Raw genomic sequence first — 21,362 nt, 5'->3', positions numbered from 1 at the left:
CTTTGCGCTGCAGTCGTGCATGTGCTCAGTCAAAACCCAATTTTTTTTTTCTCTTCTCTCCTTTTGCTTTCTGTTTTGCAGATGGCAGACAAAAGTAAAGTAAAATTCTTTTCTTTACTTGGCTTTTTTTTGCAGATTGCAAATGGCACTCAAGTTCTCTGTTTTTACTTTGTAGATTGCAGATGGCACTCTGGTTCCCTGCTTTTACTTTGTAGATTGTAGATGGCATATGAGGAAAGCCTCCCTTTTCTATTCCTAGCGCTCCATGGTCCACGAGTCCACAACTTGTGATCCATACGAAAAACACTCGAACAACATCAGAGCTCGGTGATAGGAGTTTCAAGGATGGCTTGCTCAGCTTCATGCATCTCATTCTCGGTCTTCCTTCCCTTCTTGGACTTGTAGTACACACTCATGAATGTTCCCAAAGCCTGAGTCATCTCAGCCTGTTATTTCAAAAGTTGCTCGTTACCTACCAAGAAGAACAAAAATGCACCAACCACGTAGCCAGTTGCGATGTCTGACTCCTAGACACAATAGTTATAATTTAGCCCAGTGTCTTGAACGACATTCGCAGAGTTTCTCATCTGCTCAGTCACTCTCCAAACCTTTCATCTCTCTCTCTCTCACGCATGTTCCCTATCGTGATCGCGATCTCAATGCTCGATTTCACGCAATTTTTGTCTTTTGAGATCCGATTCAAATCCCTAAATTTCAATGAAATGATGTTGCGTACCGGATGAATTCGGCCCAGGCGCTGATCTTCTGCAAATTCCGCGAGTGTTTCTTATAGATCAATCCAGATTTGACCAGCCAGACGAACTGTTTAATGAAAAAAAATACAGTCTCTCACCGTCGTAGGCGATTACTGCCAGTACGTGCTCCTGATTCGAAACAAAGTTCGAGCTCCTCAGAGCGTTAACGTCCTGGATGAACTTACCTAACCGGAAGGCCTTGCGACTGACGCCGACGCCCGACTCGAAGCTCTTAAGCCGTTGCGTTAGGGGCAGGGTTTCTAGAATGACGGAGGAGGCAAAGACGATCTTGGTGGCGTACCGAGATACCTTGATGAGCTTGTCAACGCCATCTCGCTTCGCGAGGTAGGCTTCGAGGTGGCTCAGGAAGTCCCTTGGCTTCGGTTTCGATGAATGATTGTTAGGGTTTTTCTGGTTCAGTAGAGGAGCAGTGGTTGTTGAAGGTTTCAAGTTCATAGAAACGCAGAGTGCGAGCGAGAGAGAGAGAGATATCTGTAGGCTGAGACGAAGAAGAACATGCCGTGGAGGAGTTCACGGCAGAAGAAGCCGCCGAAGTTGATGAATACTGGGACGAGGGAAATCTAAGTGAGGAAGTGACCTAATTGGTCACCTCTCTGGTACTGGACGTAAGTCAGCATCACGGCTTTGAGAGACGCCGAAACCATGGCTGAGGATTATGGGGGTTGGGGATTGCGAATGGCGTCCCACCGGATCTGGGTTGTAAGGGAAAGGATTTTTGCGATGGGTTGGAGTCCGTGTGGGTCTTAAAAGCTCTACAAGACAGAGAGATGACAAATTTTATTCCTTGGGTTTTTTTTGTGTGATTGCTTTTGGTTTTTTGGGTTTTTGCAGATTTTGCAGATCCACGGCGGATGTGAAAAAATGAAAGAAAACCGACACAACTTTTCGTATCGATTCCCATAGACTGCGCCAAATGTTGATGCACAAAACCGAAGGTCTTGAAACAACGTAAATCGACCGTGAATCTGCATAAAATGTAAATAACACAAGATGTATTGTGGTTCACCCCAAGGTTTGGGCTACATCCACACTGATATTGTATTTATCTGAGAGGTGAAGAAGAGAACCTCTGAATATGAGAGGGGTGAGAAGGCTTTAGAAATGGCCTCCCCCAATTGTAAGGGTGAAGAGTCCTTTTATAGAATAAGGGATCCTCACTTAGTACATATTTGCCCATTCCTTTATCACGTAATTACATTTAAGTCCCCCGAGTATTTGTACGAGATCTAAATACGAGACCCTAAATATGATATAAACAGAGTCAATCCTTGGCCGGAAGTGTACCAACAAGGACGTCGGGTCCCTAAGGGGGATAGATCGTTAGATCATCAAAGCCTTATATGTATATTCTCATCTCTATCTAGCATGAAGTTTTTTGGAAGCTCACTGGCTTCGGGTTCCACATGAACTCCGAAGTTAAGTGAGATCACAGCGAGAGCAATTCCAGGATGGGTGACCCATTAGGAAGTTCTCTTGTGAGTTTTCAGAAACAAAAATCGTGATGGCGTGGTTGGGGCCCAAAGCGGATAATATCGTGCTACAGTAGAGTCGAGCTCGGGATGTAGTGAAAGTCCGGGGCGGGATGTGACATAATTAGTGCTTCTTCAAGTACTTTTAAAATAAATAAAAAATATTTTCTTTAGAAACATTTTTAGGGGATGTAGTCAAACTAAGATTTTAAAGGATTTTAAAAGTGATAGATTTGATAGGATTTAAGAGGATTAAAATCTCCTACAAAATTCATATGGATTTTAAGGAATTTGAATGGATTGTGGGAGAAGGATTTGAAATCCTAGAGGTGAGTGAGGTTGGATTCTTTTTAATTTTGGTTATACATATTTTTTGCTTTCAAATCCCACAAAATCCACAACTTAATGAAATCCTCCAAAATCTTAATTTTTTAATACACTTAGACCATCTTCAACCCTTAGGCTAAAAGCCAAATTTTTTAGCCCGGAAAATTTGGCTTTTAGCCCAGAAACATCTTTTTTGCTCCAACCCTACTGCCCTAAAATTTTAGTCCGGAATTATTAAAGAATGAACTTAGGCTAATTTTTTTCTTAAATCAATTTAAAAAAAAAATTAAATATGTTGATTATTGTAAATCAATTTTATGAACATTTTAATCTAAAAAAATTTAAATTCCGATAAACATTTGGCATTTAGCCCAGGGGGAAAGTTTGGGGGTATTTGGCCCAGAAATAACATTTGACATTTAGCCTAAAATTTTAACATGGGTTGGAGAGTGTTTGGGATGGGGTAATTTGGCTTTTAGCCCAGGTTTGGAGATGGTCTTAGATTTTGATGGATTTTAAAATCTTTTAATTGACTACACCTAGATTTTAATGGATTCTAAAATTTTTTAAATTTTTTTAATTGACTACACTAGGATTTTAAAATCTTTTCAAATCCAAGTTTGACTACACCCCCTTAGTCACTTTGCAATCAATTAAAGACGAGTCAGTTTCTTGTCATAACTCAATTGTTATGTATCTAAATATTACCAACTTTTCTTGGGAAGGAAACATTATGTTTAAGTATATGCCACTACAAATTGATCACGCACTATTACACGTGGTAAAATTAATGGAAAATAATGACATAACTAATAATTAAAATTTTAATTTGAAAAAAAAAACAATTAAAAGTTTAAATTGCTCACATTAAATTTGAAAATTCAAAAGGTAATACAAAACAAATCTAAAGATCACCCAACCGGGAATGTAAAAGTTTTTCCTTTTGGTTTTTGTGTTGAATTCTTTGATTTATTTTTAAGCAAAGGAAATTCATATCGATATGAATTGGCATTATTCATAAAAAAAAATCTTTGATAATGTAAGTGGATAAGGTCATGACGGTCCACCACCCCCAACATTTGGATTAACCAAATTATCAATTATTAAAAGCCATATTAAAAAATTCGTATGCTTCAATTTTAATTTTCTTTTCTTTTTTTTATTGGTGATGTGGTGCATCATATTTCTTAATTATTATTTTTAGTGAAATTAGACATGACAATTTAGAATTTAAAAGGCTACTCTATTTTGATGTGTATGTTGTTGTAAAGGTTAAAATTAAAAAACAAAAAACCGTAAATTATGCTGGCGCATTCGTTCAATTTTTTTCGTTCTTCTAATTAAGTTTGAGAAACAATAAGTTATGATTTGCTTTGCTACACACCTTGTTAGATGTGAGTTTGGCCTACTAACCTCAGTTGGCGTTGTAACATCCCACATCGTTCAGATGAGTGGATCATCTATGCCTTATATGTATATTATCATCTCTACCTAACACGAGGCATTTTGGGAGCTCACTGGTTTCAGGTTCTATCGAAACTTCGAAGTTAAGCGAGTTCACGCGAGAGCAATCCCAAGATGGGTGACCCACTAAGAAGTTCTCGTATGAGTTCCCAAAAACAAAACCGTGAGGGCGTGGTCGGGGACTAAAGTGGATAATATCGTGCTACGGTGGAGTCGAGCCCAGAATATGATGGGGGCCCGAGCCGGAATGTAACAGGCGTGCTTTATATGACTTCAGCATGAGGTGATAATAAATCTCTAACAAAAATCTTCATACAACCAATCACTTTTAAATGCTCCGCTTAGCTACTTGGCTCGGCTGAGCACATTGGTCCAATTGTTAGGTTAAAATACGCATGCATGTTTTTCAAATCTGAGAAGAAAATTGGTTTCATTACCTTGGTCAGTCTTTAGCTTAAAGAGGAATTGCTCTCTTTTGATTTGAGTGGGATTCTAATTATTTAACTTTAAGCAAGAAAGGACCGAAACTCTAGTGTACGTGAGAGAGCATCGCTCTAAAAAACAAGGGATACCATAATACCTGGTTAATTAAATTTATGATTATAACTTAAACCACATGTTTTAACAAGAACAAGAAACTAAGAATCAAATTTGTCGACATCAGTGAAACAAATCCACGTCTTAAAAAGGGTACGATTTGAATTTGATAGTGTGGGCAAGCTAGAAAGTTTGATAGATTTACTGGTATCCCAGTGACTACTTTGATAGTGTGGGCAAGCTAGAAAGTTTGATGGATTTACTGGTATCCGAGTGACTACTCATTGCGCCGATGGCTGCATACACTCGTAAGTCCATGCCTACAAATCTCAGTCTCATAAAGTAAATATTGATTTGGTCAAAAATTGGAAACTTTGACGGTGTGACAAAACCTTTCTGTCCATGTGAGGTCAAAAACTTATTGGTCCCATTCAACTTGATCAATGTTGAATCCCATCCCTTGGAAGAGATATTTCAATGTCAACATGGTTCGGTACGCTGAGTGTATAATTCAAGAGAATTTTAACGAAAGACTTTTGATACTGTTCATTTTAACTAAAAATCACATTTTGACATTAAAAAGTCAATCCTGATACTATTCATTTTACCCTTTATTTTGTCTTTATCGTTAAAACTTAAAGTTTTCAAGTTTTTTTCATTAGTTTTCCTATAATTCAATTGGTTGAGAAATTTAAAATAAAAATTTAACTAATTATATTACAGCATTTGATGTACCGGACGATGTTCTCAACATACTAAAAAATTTAGGACTTGGATTCGGTGCCCTCCCCGTGCCCTCCTGTTTTGTGTGGTCACGGTTAATCTATGCTAACATTTTATATTGTTTTTTATAAAAATAATAAGATTAAAAAAAATAGTAATATAAAATATTGACGTGGCTTAACCGTGACCACACAAACAGGAGGGCACGGAAAGGGCACCGAATTAGGAGGGCAGAGAATCTAAGTCCAAAAATTTATTAGTCTCCTGACATATTGCTCCATTGCATTAATTATATAAAATGCAAAAGTATATGGATTCTTATCCTCAAAGCTCTGCACAGAAAATTAGACTAAATAATCATCAATCATGGTTTATGAGCACAAGATTCCCAACAAATATTAATAAAATAAAAAAATGTAGTTATTATAGGTTTTATTCTTTGCTTATTTGGAAAAACATAAAATCCAAAATATTGAAAGAAGAGAACGAGAGTCGAATTCTTATTTGAAAGTTGAAATAACTGTTTGCGAGTGAAGGTATAAGTCTTCGTTTCGACAAAAATAAAAAAGAGAAGGAATTAGTCATCAAATATGAAGTTTTGAATCACAAGTTACTTATCTCTCATCGGTCATCATTCTCCAGCTTGTGTATGGTGATACCTCAACTTAACTGTGATCTAATTAGCTTGTAAACTATGATTAGTACTAAAGCTCGCCTAAGTTCATAAGTTTGCTTTGAACATTGGCAAGGGAAGGGCATAAAAATGAGAAGGGCAGTTGTTTAGGTTTGGTATTTTGCTGACCTACATCCTCGGTTTAAGCATATTTGTTAATTTCTTGATACTTTGACCTTCTCTCCTTCACGTTTGTCTAATCTTAAATCTAATTAGGTCGTGTTTAATTATATTGTTATATAATTAGGCATAAACTAATCCATCATTGTCCCCAAAGGTGGTTGGTTACTGATATATTAGTTAGGATGCAGCTCATCCAACATATCCAAAATGAATATTAATATTAAATTTTTAATAAATTTGTTTTTGTTGGATTCTTATCTGTGTTTTTTTAATACGTACTGTTTCCCCCAACTTGCACGGATCATAGTTGAATCAAGTGCTGCAAATGGTCCCTGTTAGGTCGACTGCCATAATCTCATCCAGATTATAGAAGAACTGAAGAGGTGATACTTTCTGATAAGCTACCATTGATGCATAAACTAAAAAGGTACACATAGCTCAACAATAATAGCCAAGAAAATTCAGAAAAATAAGTACCCAACAAGTCAAATAGGATGCCTCTTTGTGCAAGTTTTAATCAGCTATCATCAATAATTCACGTTCTTTACGTTATTAGTTTAAACGTTGCATGTGTACGCGTCTTTTGCTATTAGGTTTCTTAATAGTTTAAAAACTTACGCTTTACAAGTGTTTGCATGGCGTATATATAATCATCTACGCACGCAAACTAATTAAACCCGACATTTATCATGTTTGCAAATGCAAACAAGGATAACTCACTATACAATTACCATGTTAGGGTTTCTACGTGAAGTCGTAACAGAAGTTGGATTTGTTTCTATGGTGTTTAGTCAGAAGCTTGATCCAAAGTGGTTAGATCGAGTTATGGAACAAAAAGGAAAATGACCAAACACTCGATGTTTTTCTTCCTCTTTTGGATTGAATACACGAAGCAAACACCAAAAGCTCACTAATTATCATATCAATATCCTACTGATAAGGACTCCCACTCCTATTGACCTTTTATTGGTTCATCAACGAGTTGCCTAAAGGACTATCGGTTTACGTCAAATTGCTGAAATTAAACACTGGGCACATATGGTGAGTATGAGTTAAGATAGCAAGAACAAGAAAGAAGGAGTATGAGAAAAGCGAAGGGAACCATTTGATTTTATTATTTCAGTTGGATCAATAATAATTGAGCAATATTGTAATAAAAATAAAAAGTGAAGGGAACCATTTGAAAGAATAAAGATTGTGTTTACATGTGTTTTTTAGTTTATTTCAGTTTAATCAATTAATTGCATCATTTTTCATATACACTTGCCACGATCACTTCCGTTTCGACTTTAGTATGAGAAAAGTTAGTCATGGAATCAAAGCATCGATCTAATAAGAAAGCAGTTTTAACAAACAAAAAGTCAGCCCATGAGAAAAGTTAACAAGGACTAAGGAGTGCATGAAGATAAAAAGAAATGTATGAATATCACAATTTTATAAATGATAATTAATGCTTTGAATTTAGTATTTGTTTATTCGGGCCAGGCATCATTCATCGTGATAGATTATCACATAGTTCATATTTATTTATCCGAGGAATGGAAGCAGAATATCGTAAGAAGTTGAGAAGTTGGAAACTCAAGTAACTGAGAACATTTATTCTTGTATATGAGCCTTCCTCTTAATATTGCACTGTATTTTGAAAAATGCTAAGGAAATTCTCTAAAAAATAAGACATTTTGCCACCTCATATTTTTGAAACAATGTATCCTTATCGTTTCTCTTGTGTTTATATATATACATATAAAAAAATGTGCTTCCCGGTAAATTCATTGGCTTTTTATATTTCATTTGATATGGTGTCAGAAACGTGTTGAACAACGATTAACAAATTAATAGTAGTCCTTGAACATTGTTTAAGATTGGATTAATCATGTAATTAAGTGCGATGAGATTTGATTGAGAGGAAGATTACAAACAGAAAGAGACATTCGTAGAGGGGTAGTGAAGAAGTACCAGATGGCAGATCCCACTACTGTCAATGGGCTGCGCATCATTCCTAATTAGCAAGGAAATTCAAAAAATTTGTCATACCAACAGGCCACATTATTCATCAGAGTCCAGACATACATAATTTTGGTAGGTAATTACCCAGTAGTAGTACGCAAAAAAAAAAAAAAAAAAAAAAAAAAAAAAAAAAATATATATATATATATATATATATATATATATATATATATATATATATAATGGAATTGTGGCAGATTATTTTGTCTTTTTAAATTCTTGATCAAAAAGTAAAAAGGAAAGTGCAACCAAACAGCACAGTATGTGGGTTCTTTGGCACATGGAAATGAAAGGTCCCAATCCAAAATCCAAGTTGCTTCAGTAGAACAGTACTTGATGCGTTTGATGCACCTCATATCCATATATACAACGACCTTTTTCTTCATTTTATAAACTCATTCGTGTTTCATGTTTGTTTCACTCTCTGGTCCCCAGCCGGGACCATGTTTGATGACTATTAACCTCAAAACCATGAACTTTCATGCATGCAGTTAACTAATATGTCACAATATTGGTATTTCAAGTTAATCACGTGTTATTATATGTAAACGTTAAAATATGTAAGAGTATGTGATTGATTTAGGTACCATCATTATAAAATTCATGATGTATTTCAATTTCTCTCTTCTAAAACTTAAACTATTAAGAAATAAAGCAACAATGTATATCAAACAAACACCCTTCGTGTTGCATGACATAGCTGAAAATATATGAGGGTTGGAGACAGCCCAAATTCTCTTCAATCAAAGCTTTAATACCATATTAGATAATCACTAGGTCTAATATATGTAAACTATATCTAAGAATCAGTCAACAATTTATATCAATCTAACACAATGTTGATTTATGATGGGAATATTATTTTAAATCTGCTACACACTTTTCTATGTTCTGACACTTCATACTCTGTAATAACTAATAAGGTTCATCCAGCATACTACACACTCTTGTTTTAAGCTTCAAACAAAGGGATTCCGTAATTTTGTCCGTTCATTTTATATCGTACGGTCAGTTTTCATTAGGTACTATTCATATTTGAATTTTAAAATTTAAATTTTAAATGATTTCTGACCACACGATATACGATGAACGGACAAGATTGTGGGATCCCTAGGATCCCTAGGGAATTGCTCAGAAGAGAATCCTTGTCCTCAAACAAACACTCTTCTAAAACTTAAACTATTAAAAAATGGAATAATAAGGATTCATTCAGCATACTTCATACTGTAATAACTAATAAGGTTCATCTAGCAGCCAAGATGCATTTCGATATCATCGTGGATGATGTGTCAGTTTGGCTTCAGTCAATACAATTAACAGTGTTTGGGCGCTAAGCACCATACAATTACCAATCCATTGCAAGACAAAGAGTTTGGTTCGTATCGTAAACAACATCGTACAAGAAGACAATTGTGTCACTGTTTTAGGTTGCTAAAATCCAGGAATAGATCATCTTCAAATCTCTCTTACCAAATCTTAAGGATTCAAAGATTCGAGTCCTTAAAATTTGATCTAATGGTTATAAAGAGGAGATCCTTCTATAAGTTATAATAATTGTAGTCATTAAATCAAATTTCAAAGATTCGGATTCCTAGAATTTGGTTGAATCAGAGTCAGATTATCCTACGTGTGAAGTCAAACGGGCACATATGCTCTACGTCCACGTCATCCCGTTGTGTTGTCCACATATTAGGCTCCAAAATTTGCCAAACATGAGAGGACGTGTTGAGAATGAGTTATACATTGATGAGAGAAATGACCTTGCATGAGCTTATAAGTAAGCTGAGCTATTCTCTATATTACCAATTAATTTTATGGTGAAATCTCAACCTTCTTAAAGTTAAAACACAACACACAAATGTTGCAAGTTGGGTTTTAACTTTTAATACAGTTTCTTAATTTGAATAAACTCCATTTTCTGGACAAAATTTGGGATGTGAATGGTGGGAGTCCTCCTCACATGATAACTGGGTGTGGGTCCTCGGTAATTCCCACTTGTTAGTTTTTTTCTTAAAAAGTCCGATATTCAATTATTGTAAATGAATACATACAAAAGTAAGAATAGTGTACTTATAAAAGCTTCGATAAAAACTTTACCAAGTATTTTAACTCGGTCAAAAAAAACAAAAAAAAAGGAATGTCCTGTACATACACTTAAAGAGTTAGTTATTCTGAAAGATACAATTAGAAATCTTTTAACTACTGTAAACAGGAAAAATATATAATGTATAACTCAAAGAGAGCTTTCTTCTAGCAGCATATCGAGGAGTAGGTCTGGGGTCACTTACTATTTACTGGCATTGGATACTTGATTACAGCCAAGATCTTGCTAGTTTACTACAATTGGATATTTGGATTCCAGCCAAGATTTTCAAGTTTCAATTCAAGTAAGTGGATCTGCCGTGAATTTAGTAGTTCTAAAATAGTATTATATACTACTAAATTATAATTAAAAAAGATACTTTATAAAATGAAATATAGTTCAAATACAATTATTAAGATGGAATTGTAAAAATCTCGTTGGTATCAACCTCCAGAATATATATGTAATATGTTAATTAATTTCCTCACAACATCCCAAACCTCAAAATATGTGTTGGCAAGTTGCAATAAATAATGTATAGTTTTGCTAATATGACTAAAACGTCATCTGACATGATAGATTATACAAGATATCTATAAAGCACAAATAGTAATGAGTAGGATTATCTTCTCTCATATTCTCATCTCCTTTCCTCCCATCCTCTTACATATTATTTTTTGTCTTATTGTCTCTATAAGAAAATCAATACAAGATGTTAACGTGGTTGAATCGTAACTGTTCAAATAGGATGGTAGATAATCATCTTCGAATAATAATTCATTTTAAGAACATCAGCTCGGTGGAATATAATTAACCACTACAAGATGGTTTAATAGTTGGAACGATTGCCAACTCTTATGTTACACCGCACGTATTGAGTTTGATTCCTAACTCTAGTGAATCACAAGATGATGATCAAGGGAAAATGCTTTTGTAAGTCTTCTCGGCTTCGAGAAAGATGGACTGCTGCAGTGGATCCTTTTTTTTATTATTGCTTCATGTTTACTTCAACTGGAAAAAAAACTTATGTGAGAGAGATAAAGAGAGAGAGAGAGTGCATACTCCATGTAAGTTTTTCTCATTAAACTTTCATGACCTAGTACTGTAGAAACCAGATCATAACATCATGCAAACCCTAATTTGCACGCATTAACGAACCTACTGGCAGACCAAATTAGAAAGAAACTTGAAAGGTTGGCAACTGGTAATGGCACTCGAAATCATGGGATGGAGACATGTAGGCCTAACACATCACACTTGCTGCTCAATATATTTGCTGCAAATATCAATCACAACTCAGCGGGCCATCGTTGGTTGTGAATATACATTTCTTTCACTGGATTGAGAGGGCCAAGGCCATGAGAGATGGAACATCTTTTTCTTAGGGGCAGAGACACCATGAGTGAACTATGCATGAGATACCATAAACTCCTATTATCTCTATGAAAGCGAAACGTGCGATGAAAAATGAACAACCAACTCTCTTTGTAACGAAAATCTTGACCTTTTCCCAGGCATGGATTTGATTGCCAACGTTGGCATAGAGGAAAATGGTTGGATTTTTCTTTGGTCTGTGGGAAAAAGGTTGAATCTGGGGTTTTGTTTTCATTTCATTGAGATGGACCATTTTGTTTTTTTTGGAGGCCCATAGATTGTCTTTCATAGTCGCTAACAAGTGGGATTTATAGGCCTGGCAAAACTTTCGAGATTTCTTTTGGGCAAGTAGTTCCATACTTCTACCAAGAAGCTTGATGATACCACATATTTATTTTTACTTTTTAAACATTTTTGTTAATTTATGTCTTTTAATTTTCTTCTATTAATTTGTTCTAAATGGGAAGTAGTTGGAAATTAAATATTATAATTATTATATTATAATATTTAATTATAAAATATGAATGAAAAAATAAAAGTCAGTTAAGTGTTACAGGTTTTGTATCAGAGGGTGCCGCAAGGGGTGCCATCCCCTTTAATGATGTGTCTGTTAAGGGGTACTACTTAACTACCTAATCCCTAAACGGTACATCTCTTAGTAAAAATCCAAGTCGTGTCTTGAGAGTACGGAATATATGAAGTTCACCAGAGTCCAAAGATTGAAGTGTTTTGACTTCGGATTATAGATTGTTGAATTCTGTGAGACGGACGCCTACTTAACTACAAACACAAGAGTATGGACGAAATTCTGTCTTTAGGACATTGCATTTATGCAAGCCTCAATCTCCAAGTTTGTTAGTTTTTCTAACTTCTCTCTAGTTGTTTATTTTAATCTCATACATAAATTGATGTTGTGATTTTCTTTATGATTGTTATCATTGCAATTATATTGTTATTTTTCATATTTTCTAATATTGCTCCAACAATAACACACTCATAAATTTTAAGGAAAACTAACGAAAAGTCCTAAAAAATTTAGTTTTAATCAAAAGAACAAAATAAAGATGTAAGTGAATAGTACCAGAAGTAACTTTTCAAGGTAAAAATGTCCTCAACGTTAAAAGTGAACAGTCCTATGAGTGTCTCATTAAAATTCTCTAAATTTTAATGCGTTGTTTGGTGCCTAGGATTGTATTGGACATGATAATTACTTGTTATTTAATTTTTATTGGAGCGAAAAAAAGGATGTTAACTTTTTAAATTTTGTTGGAGTTAAAATAGAAGATGAAGGACTCTATAAGTGGCGATTGAAACTTGATCTCCAGTTTGGTGACTAGCCTTGTGGAGTCTTGTAGCAACTTTGTTCATCTTCATGAAGGAAGGAGTTGCCGAGTTTGTAGGAGTTCTTATTAATCTAAGCCATAATCGTGGTCAACCATCAAAGGTGGATGATGGTTGATCAAATAGTGGTGAAGAGATTTCATGTACGGACAAGTAGCAGATAGAGGAAAACAAAAGTTTAGGGAGATTCTAACATACAATCGTGGATAAATTTCTTTCTTCGTATATTTCGCATCACATGACTGAAATATAGAAAGAGTGAGATTTATCCTATATAAGACAAGCGAAAATCTTTGAAAAATTTAGACACTGGTATATAATATGTACCTTAGAAACTCTGATACCCACGTTAAATACAAGGATGTAATTTTGAAATAGTAATTTTCATCGGCAAGATTCCGGGTTTCTCATGGCCAGACTAAAGTTCCGTCATCGGCCCAAGGCCGATTTTTGGCTCGACAGCTCGTAAAAAGGCCAAACATACCCGAACCATACTTTCTAAACCAAATCCAACTGGTTTGCTTGTTGAAACGAACATTACTCTTTGCAGTCAAAATTTGTTTGATTTTTATGTGTAATATAAGTTTTATTAACCTAGGCCAACTATGATGATCTCATAACCATTCCTTCTTCCTGATGAAACGACGTCAAATGATCTGAATTCGGATAAAAGACTTTTCGGAGCCGGTTGTACTTTTGGACATCAAACTTATGAGCCTCCATGAGCCGCCGTTGCTTGGCCTTGAAGCGACGGTGGAAGAACCCTTGGAAAGTGGGCTCCGTCATGACCTAGTAATGTAGAAACCAGATCATAACATCATGCAAACCCTAATTTGCACGCATTAACGAGTCTACTGGCAGACCACTACTGCAGCGCCCAAATTATAAAGAAACTCGAAAGGTTTGCAACTGGTAGTGGCACTCGAAATCATGCGATGGAGACATGTAGGCCTAACACATCACACTTGCTGCTCAATATAATTGCTGCAAATATCAATCACAAATCAGCGGGCCATCATTGGTTGTGGATATACATGTCTGAACCTATGTCAACAAATTCCAAATTGTTTCGTCACTCAAAGTTTTGAAGTTTTGTTACGAGGACAAATGTCGACGGGCACCAAACAAAAACCCTAGCGATAATCTTTCACTGGATTGAGAGGGCCAAGGCCATACGAGATGGAACATCTTTTTCTTAGGGGCAGAGACGCAATGAGCGATTGTGCATGTAAAATCATAAACTCATCTCTGTGAAAGCTAAACGTGCGATGAAAAATGAACAACCAGCTTTCTCTGTACCAAAAAAATTGACCTTTCTCCACGCACGGATTTGATTGGCCACCGTTGGCATAGAGGAAAATGGTTGGATTTTTCTTTTGTCTGTGGGAAATATGTTGAAACTAGGGTTTTGTTTTCATTGAGCTGAGCCTTATTTTGTATTTTTGGAGGCCCATAGATCGTCTTTCATCATCACTAGCAAGTGGGCCTATATAGGCCCGACAACTTTACCCAAATTGGTACCATATTTCCAGAAAGAAGCTTGATGATGTATGATAGATTTTAAGGCGTTGTTTGTTGTCTAGGATTGTATTGGATAAGATAATTACATGCCGTATTTAATTAATATTGGAAAGTAAAATGGATGTTAACTTTTAAAAGTTTGTTCGAGTTAAAGGTAGAAGATGAAGGAAACTTATTACTTTACGAGTGTCGATTGAAACTTAGGCCTCCAGTTTGGTGACTACCTTTGTGGAGTCTTATAGCAACTTTGTTTTAACGTGGCTCTACACATTGATCAAGAAAGGAGTTGCCAAGTTTGTAGGAGTTGTTCTTAATAAACTAGCCAAAATCGTGGTCAACCATCAAAGGTGGATGAAGGTTGATCAAATAGTGGTGAAGAGATTTTGTGTACGAAAAAAACAGATAGAGCATCACCGAAGATTGGGGAGATTCTAACATACAATCGTGGATAAATTTCTTTCTTCGTATATCTCCCATCACATAATTGAAATATAGAAAGAGTGAGATTTATCCTATATAAGACGAAGCAAATATCTCCTAAAATTTTGGATAATGGTATAATCTATACCTTATAAAATCTGAAACTAACGTTAATTACGCGGATGAAATTTTTTGGAAAAGTATATTTCAATAGGCATTCTGATCCTCATAAAGTGGAGAGCCTTGCTAAACGGTACGCAAAACCTTCTTTGGTGCACTTACCCTTGATTTCATATATTTGACTTTTTATTCAACTGCTTCCCTAGTTCAAAAGACAAGATACCCTTCTCTAACCACTTTGACAATAATTCTAGTATTTTCAGACCGTGCAAGTGGTAAAGAACAAACACATTAGCGTAACTCAAATTGTGTAATTGGTTAATCAAGAAAATAGAACTCAAGTTCGAACACAGGTGTTAAAGAACCAACACATTGTCTTTATTAATTAGCGTAACTTGGATTTTTGTGGTTTTGGACCCTTTATAAATGGCGAACAACGTTACAATTACACATTTTAATATCTGACCATTAGAAAGTGATAGTACTAGATACATACAAGTATTGTAGTCAAATCTCCTAATACATGATTTGCAAAACAATTACAAGCTCCCTTTTAACATGAAGAACAAAGTTGCTTAACATTCAACTAGTCAATTTACTTTACACAAGGGATGATGACAACTGAACCTCTGTACAAGATTTCGAGTTTCTCATCGCCAAACGCCGATTTTTGGCTCGACAGTTCTTAAAAAGTCCAAACATACCCGAACCATACTTTCTAAACCAAAGCCAACTGGTTTGCTTGTTGAAACAAACATTACTCTTTGCAGTCAAAATTTGTTTGATTTTTAGGTCTAACATAAATAACCTAGGCCGACTACGATAATCCCATAACCATTCCTTCTTCCTGATGAAACGACGTCGAATGATCCGAATTTGGATAAAAGACTTTTCGGAGCCGGTTGTACTTTTGGACATCAAACTTATGAGCCTCCATGAGCCGCCGTTGCTTGGCCTTGAAGCGACGGTGGAAGAACCCTTGGAAGGTAGGCTCCGTCAATGTCTGGAGGAAGAAGGCGTAGCCCAAGGCGAAGTGGATGGAGGTGACGAAGAAGCAAATGGGTTCCATGACATCCCAGAAACTGAGCCTCATGGCCCCGATCGTTTGAAATAACAAAAAAAACAGCCCACAGTAGAGCTCCCCTCGTACCAGGGCCCTGACTTTTTGGTCAATCAACATCTTTTGAGTTTCCATCTGGTGCAGCTCTTTTCTTCTTGGATCGTTTGGGATGGGCATGGATTCTGAGATTATGTTCTCCATCGATTTTGCCACCTGTAAAAAAAATTAGACAAAGGTTTGTCAGGCATTACAAAAACGAGAACAACTTCTATGCAATGAGATGATATAACGAACAAATCACGCAGCTTTACATATCATTGTATTACAGCATCGAAACACTAAGTGTCTCTTGTTTTCTAGATCCCAAAATCAGTGGCGATGCCCTTGTTACATGTGAGTTTTTAGATACGTGTCAAACGGCCCAGGATAATAAAGTTTTCTTCAACCCTACACCTCAAGGGCAATTCCGTAATTTTACCAGATCACAAACAACAACAGAAACAGAATCTACATAAAAGCGGGAAAGAAGAAGTTACCTGCTCCGGCCGGAGAAACACTACGTTTCCCAAAACGATAACGTTTACGGACTCGTCCATCATCTTCGCGAACTCAGCACCTTGCTCTTCGCTCTCGCATCCTTCGCTGCAGATCCGAACGAACTCCGATCGCGAAATGGAAGTTTCCGGAATCTCCCTCAGCTTCGCCTTCAGCTTCTCCACCTGAGAAAGCCTCAGAATCTTCTTCGCGTTGCGGATCGAGATTCCGAACGGAAGCTTGGCCGTGGGGTCCCGATCTGGAGGCGGAGGGCTGAGACAGCCGAGACGGAGCTGATCACCGCTAATGTTGATGCCTCTCAGATTTTCCCGGAGCTTCTCCCCAACCGGAACGGTCAGGAATTCCGGGAGTTTCGATGCCGACTGGCGGTGGAGGAATCGGCGGAAAAATCCTTTCCGGGGGGTGTCAATCGAGGTCAGATACTCCCTGTGGAAATTCACCTGGGCGGCATTCGGAGGCACGATGTTTTGGTGATCTGCCATAACCGACGACGGTGGCGCTAGGGACACTCTGGTGGCGCCAAATGCGTGCTTAGCAAGCGCTTGACGGAGCGCCATGGACGAGTGAGAAAGTAGAGAGAGAAAGCGAGAGCCCAGACGGTGTGTGTGAATGAGAGGCTCGCTCGAGTGTTGAGCTTTGGGAGTGAGCTGCTGTTATTTATAGGCTGAGTGTCCGACGTAAGCGGAACTCGTTGGAAGATTGATAGTAACGTTTTGGGGACACGTCACAAATTTTTCTTTGCCAAATTCTTATTATAATTCTCTCAATAGTACATAGCATTTGGTAATTGAAAATAAACAATCTAATATGACAAAAATCAAATCTAATAGCTAACACACTTATAATACTAAGTGATACGTAGCATTAAAGCGACAACCGAATTCCACCAAAACAACCGATTAACGATTCAAGAAGCAAAACACGAGAAGAATCAAAATATGAAATGAATTATAGGAGGAGGATGAAACAATAATATTCACCCTTCGAATTATATCCTTTTGCAAATTCTCTGAATAAGAATAAAAGAAGGGAATCTTAAACAAATGGGAGTACCCTATGCATGGGAATCTCATTAGGCTGTTGGATTCCAGATTTTAAGATTCTTAATTAGATAATGATCCCACTAGTGAAAGTCTACCACCTCCATTTTAATTTGCATGGGTAATATAATGCGTGGGAAAGGAGATGATAAGCCAACTCCCTAACCTTTTTTTTTTTTGGAAGAGAGTCAACTTCCTAAGTTATTCATGTTATTGTTTCAACGACTGGATGTATATTTTTGCTCACTACTTTTAAGTGATGGTAATGCTCACCATCATATTTGTTATTATTGAATGCGGTTAAATTATAAAATTTGTGTTCATCCACTACACATATCTCAAAATTTATACTAATCCAATAGTTATAAATAGGTGATGAGTACAAATATTCTCGAACCAATATAAAGTTTGTCAAATATTTCTACGTAACCCCCACTAGATAGGATTTTATTGTTGGGTATCTGCAAAGCATGGAACATTGGAGCCCCACCCTAATCGACCATGGTGATTGCCATTTTTTGGTGGCAGAACCATGCAGTTTTCCAATGAGGTTCACTAAGTCAGCTTTCTTTTTATTTTATACGTTAGTGACATGTTGTTTGCTTTGGACGGAATATCATCGTATTGGGTTATTATTTCACTCAAATTATAAGTATGTACTTATTTTTTTATTGGAAAAAGGCTAGAGAAATCACATTTTGCATCACCTTTGTGTACCACATGACGTGACAAGTAATATATATACATGCTACATCAATTAATAAACTTATCTCATAGAAATGTTAATTATATATATCATTACTTTGTCACAACATGTGGTACACATATATAATCTCCAACATTTTTTTAGTGTGCCTAGCAATAGCATTACTCTTTTTATTAACTTATAGTAGTATTAACCATAAATCACTAAGTGCCTTGTCTTCACCTATTAGCTTAAATGTTAAGCATTGTTGGAAGAGGGTATATAAGGACCTTATCTTATTGTTTTAAATTAAACTCATTCAGTTGCAATACAAACAAACAAACAACAACAAAGCCTTTTCCCACTAAGTGGGGTCGGCTATATGAATCCTAGAACGCCATTGCGCTCGGTTTTGTGTCATGTCCTCCGTTAGATCCAAAATCAAGTCTTTTCTTAGGGTCTCTTCCAAAGTTTTCCTAGGTCTTCCTCTACCCCTTCAGCCCTAAACCTCTGTCCCGTAGTCACATTTTCGAACCGGAGTGTCAGTAGGCCTTCTTTGCACATGTCCAAACCTCGGATATCCTCATTCCCAATCTTATCCTTTCTCGTGTGCCCATACATCCCACGAAGCATCCTCATCTCCGCTACACCCATTTTGTGTACGTGTTGATGCTTCACCGCCCAACATTCTGTGCCATACAACATCGCTGGCCTTATTGCCGTCCTATAAAATTTTCCCTTGAGCTTCAGTGGCCTACGACGGTCACACAACACGCCGGATGCACTCTTACACTTCATCCATCCAGCTTGTATTCTATGGTTGAGATCTCCATCTAATTCTCCGTTCTCTTGCAAGATAGATCCTAGGTAGCGAAAACGGTCACTTTTTGTGATCTTCGCTAGATTGCTCCCGTCATTAGTGTGGATAAGTATATAAATGGATAGAGATAGGAAAGCAAACACAAGATGTACGTGGTTCACCCAGATTGGCTACGTCCACGGAATATAGGAGTTCTCATTAATTGTGAAGGGTTTACACAAGTACATAGGTTCAAGCTCTCCTTTAGTGAGTACAAGTGAATGATTTAGTACAAATGACATTAGGAAATATTGTGGGAGAATGATCTCGTAACCACGAAACTTCTAAGTACTGGAGTGTGGTATCGTCTTGACTTTCCTTATCTGTCTCATAGGTAGATGTGGCATCTTCTCTGGAAGTACTCTTCCTCCATCCAGGGGTGGTATCTGTAACTGATGGAGATGCACAAGGTAATGTATCAATGTCACTTGAAGCTTACTTGTAGTTTCAGGCTTGGTCAAGCGCGATACAAACCATGTAGTAGGAGTCCCCCAAGTCGCCGAGCTAGGGGATCTGCTGAAAGAGGTGACAAACAAGGTAAGCAATCAGAGCTCCGGCTGATTGTTCACATTCTCACTATCTTGCAGGCAGCATGAAGGATAAAGAGAAGAAAAATGAGAAGAGATGATATGGGATACTTTTGCTTTTGAAGAAGTAACTTTCTACAGGCTTATTCTTGAACTGGGCTGGAGGGTTTTCTGGTTATTCAGTTGCAATAACAAAACGAAAATGTTTGTGTACTCTCATAGGGGACTTGATTGTCCCCTCAATTACAATTTAACGAATTGTTACCGTCTGAACATCATAATCTAAATTGTTCTCTCTTTAACATCATCTAAAGATCATATGTGCAAAAAATCATTCAATTTAGAGATCGTTTAGCCATATATATGCATAAAACAAATGTAGGTTCATTCTAATGATACTACTTGTTATCAAAACCTAACGCGGATGGATGACCAAACGAAATCCAAATTGATTGATTTTTTGCAGATATAATCTTTACATGATGTTTAAGTAGGGGGGGGGCACAATCATTATCCATAATAAAAACAGAGCTTTTTGGCCAAAATGGTCCCTAATATTTGCATAATTTATTACTTTGGTCCTTGATATTTGAAATCAATAGAAGTGGTCCTTGAGTTTGTCCATCATCAATCATTTTGGTCATTCCATGAAATGTTATATTGAATAAGGACCAAAATAAAAAAAATACTCTAATTTAATAAACAATGTGACAAATGATTTGACAAAAATTGGGGTATTTTTGTTATTTTAGCTTTATTTAATGGAGATTTTTCATGGAATGACCAAAATGATTAATGGTGGACAAACTCAGGGACTAGTTCTATTGATTTCAAATCTCAATAACCAAAATGAAAAATTATGTAAATCTCAATGACCATTTTAGCTAAAAAGCCTAAAAACAGCTATCAAATATACAAGAGATTTCTTCCTTTCAAACCTTCTCCTTTTCTTTCTTCTTCCTGTGATTCTTTGCCTTCTATGTTATGGTTATGAATTAGAAGTGAGACATATTAATTATATGTTACCCACTCAAAACATGAAGAGGCACTAAGTGATGAGTAAATTCGTGACCAAATCTAGGTTCAGACGTCTGTGAATATATGAGGGTGAAAAAGAAAATTAAGAAGAAGAAAAGTGGGCTGATGCAATACCTTTGTGCCAATCATTGCACACTATTATTATTACTAGTGGCACAAAATTGACACACAATCCAAAGAGTTCATACTAAATTACTTTGTGGAAAACATATAGAAATACATATTGTTAAACTATGAAAAATGGGAAATGCTAAGAAGAAATTTTTAAAAATGAGACTCTTTATGTATTTTCTGTCATTACAACTGCAAATTTTAAGCTTTAAGTCAACTATTGAAGTTGGTCTTATGGTCTTTTTTCACCGGTTTTTTCTTGAAAACTGCTAAACTCACCATGTTGTCTTATTTTCCCACCCACGTTATATTTACACCCACTATAAAAAGTTAAAAATTTAAAATATTATTTTCTCACCCACTATTATTCCTAAAATAACCCTATATATAATTAGAGATAAATTTCTCTTAAAAAAGAATATAAACAAATATTTTACTCTCTTCTAAACAAATAATATTACTCTCTTCAAATTTCGTCAAGCTCCACGATCTCTCTAGTTATAACAGTAGACCCTACAATAAGTTTGAA

General features: G+C 36.3%; 1 protein-coding gene and 1 pseudogene across 1 annotated transcript; both read right to left on the bottom strand.

Annotated features, from left to right (window-relative positions):
* Positions 1 to 595: 595 nt before the first annotated feature.
* On the bottom strand, positions 596 to 1,211 carry LOC139198293 (peroxisomal membrane protein 11A-like; annotated as a pseudogene).
* A 14,192-nt stretch (positions 1,212 to 15,403) lies between these two features.
* Positions 15,404 to 17,190, bottom strand: LOC114826452 (calcium uniporter protein 4, mitochondrial-like). Its single transcript, XM_029106669.2, has 2 exons — positions 16,555 to 17,190; positions 15,404 to 16,231 (listed from the first exon to the last, which is right to left on the bottom strand). The coding sequence occupies exons 1-2, from the start codon at positions 17,128 to 17,130 to the stop codon at positions 15,776 to 15,778; spliced, it is 1,032 nt and encodes a 343-aa protein (XP_028962502.2). The 5' UTR covers positions 17,131 to 17,190; the 3' UTR covers positions 15,404 to 15,775.
* Positions 17,191 to 21,362: the final 4,172 nt, after the last annotated feature.

This window comes from Malus domestica, chromosome 08 (assembly GCF_042453785.1).
Source record: "Malus domestica chromosome 08, GDT2T_hap1".
NCBI classification, from domain to species: domain Eukaryota; kingdom Viridiplantae; phylum Streptophyta; class Magnoliopsida; order Rosales; family Rosaceae; genus Malus; species Malus domestica.
The sequence above is the reverse complement of the archived record's forward strand: the minus strand, read 5'-3'. Positions and strand labels throughout refer to the sequence as shown.

Bases quoted from the DNA above. Each gene is read 5' to 3' on its own strand.
- LOC114826452 (XM_029106669.2), bottom strand. From the start codon at position 17,130: ATGGCGCTCCGTCAAGCGCTTGCTAAGCACGCATTTGGCGCCACCAGA. The intron at 16,232-16,554 runs GTAACTTCTTCT...TTTTTTTTACAG, and splicing joins TGTTTCTCCGGCCGGAGCAG to GTGGCAAAATCGATGGAGAA.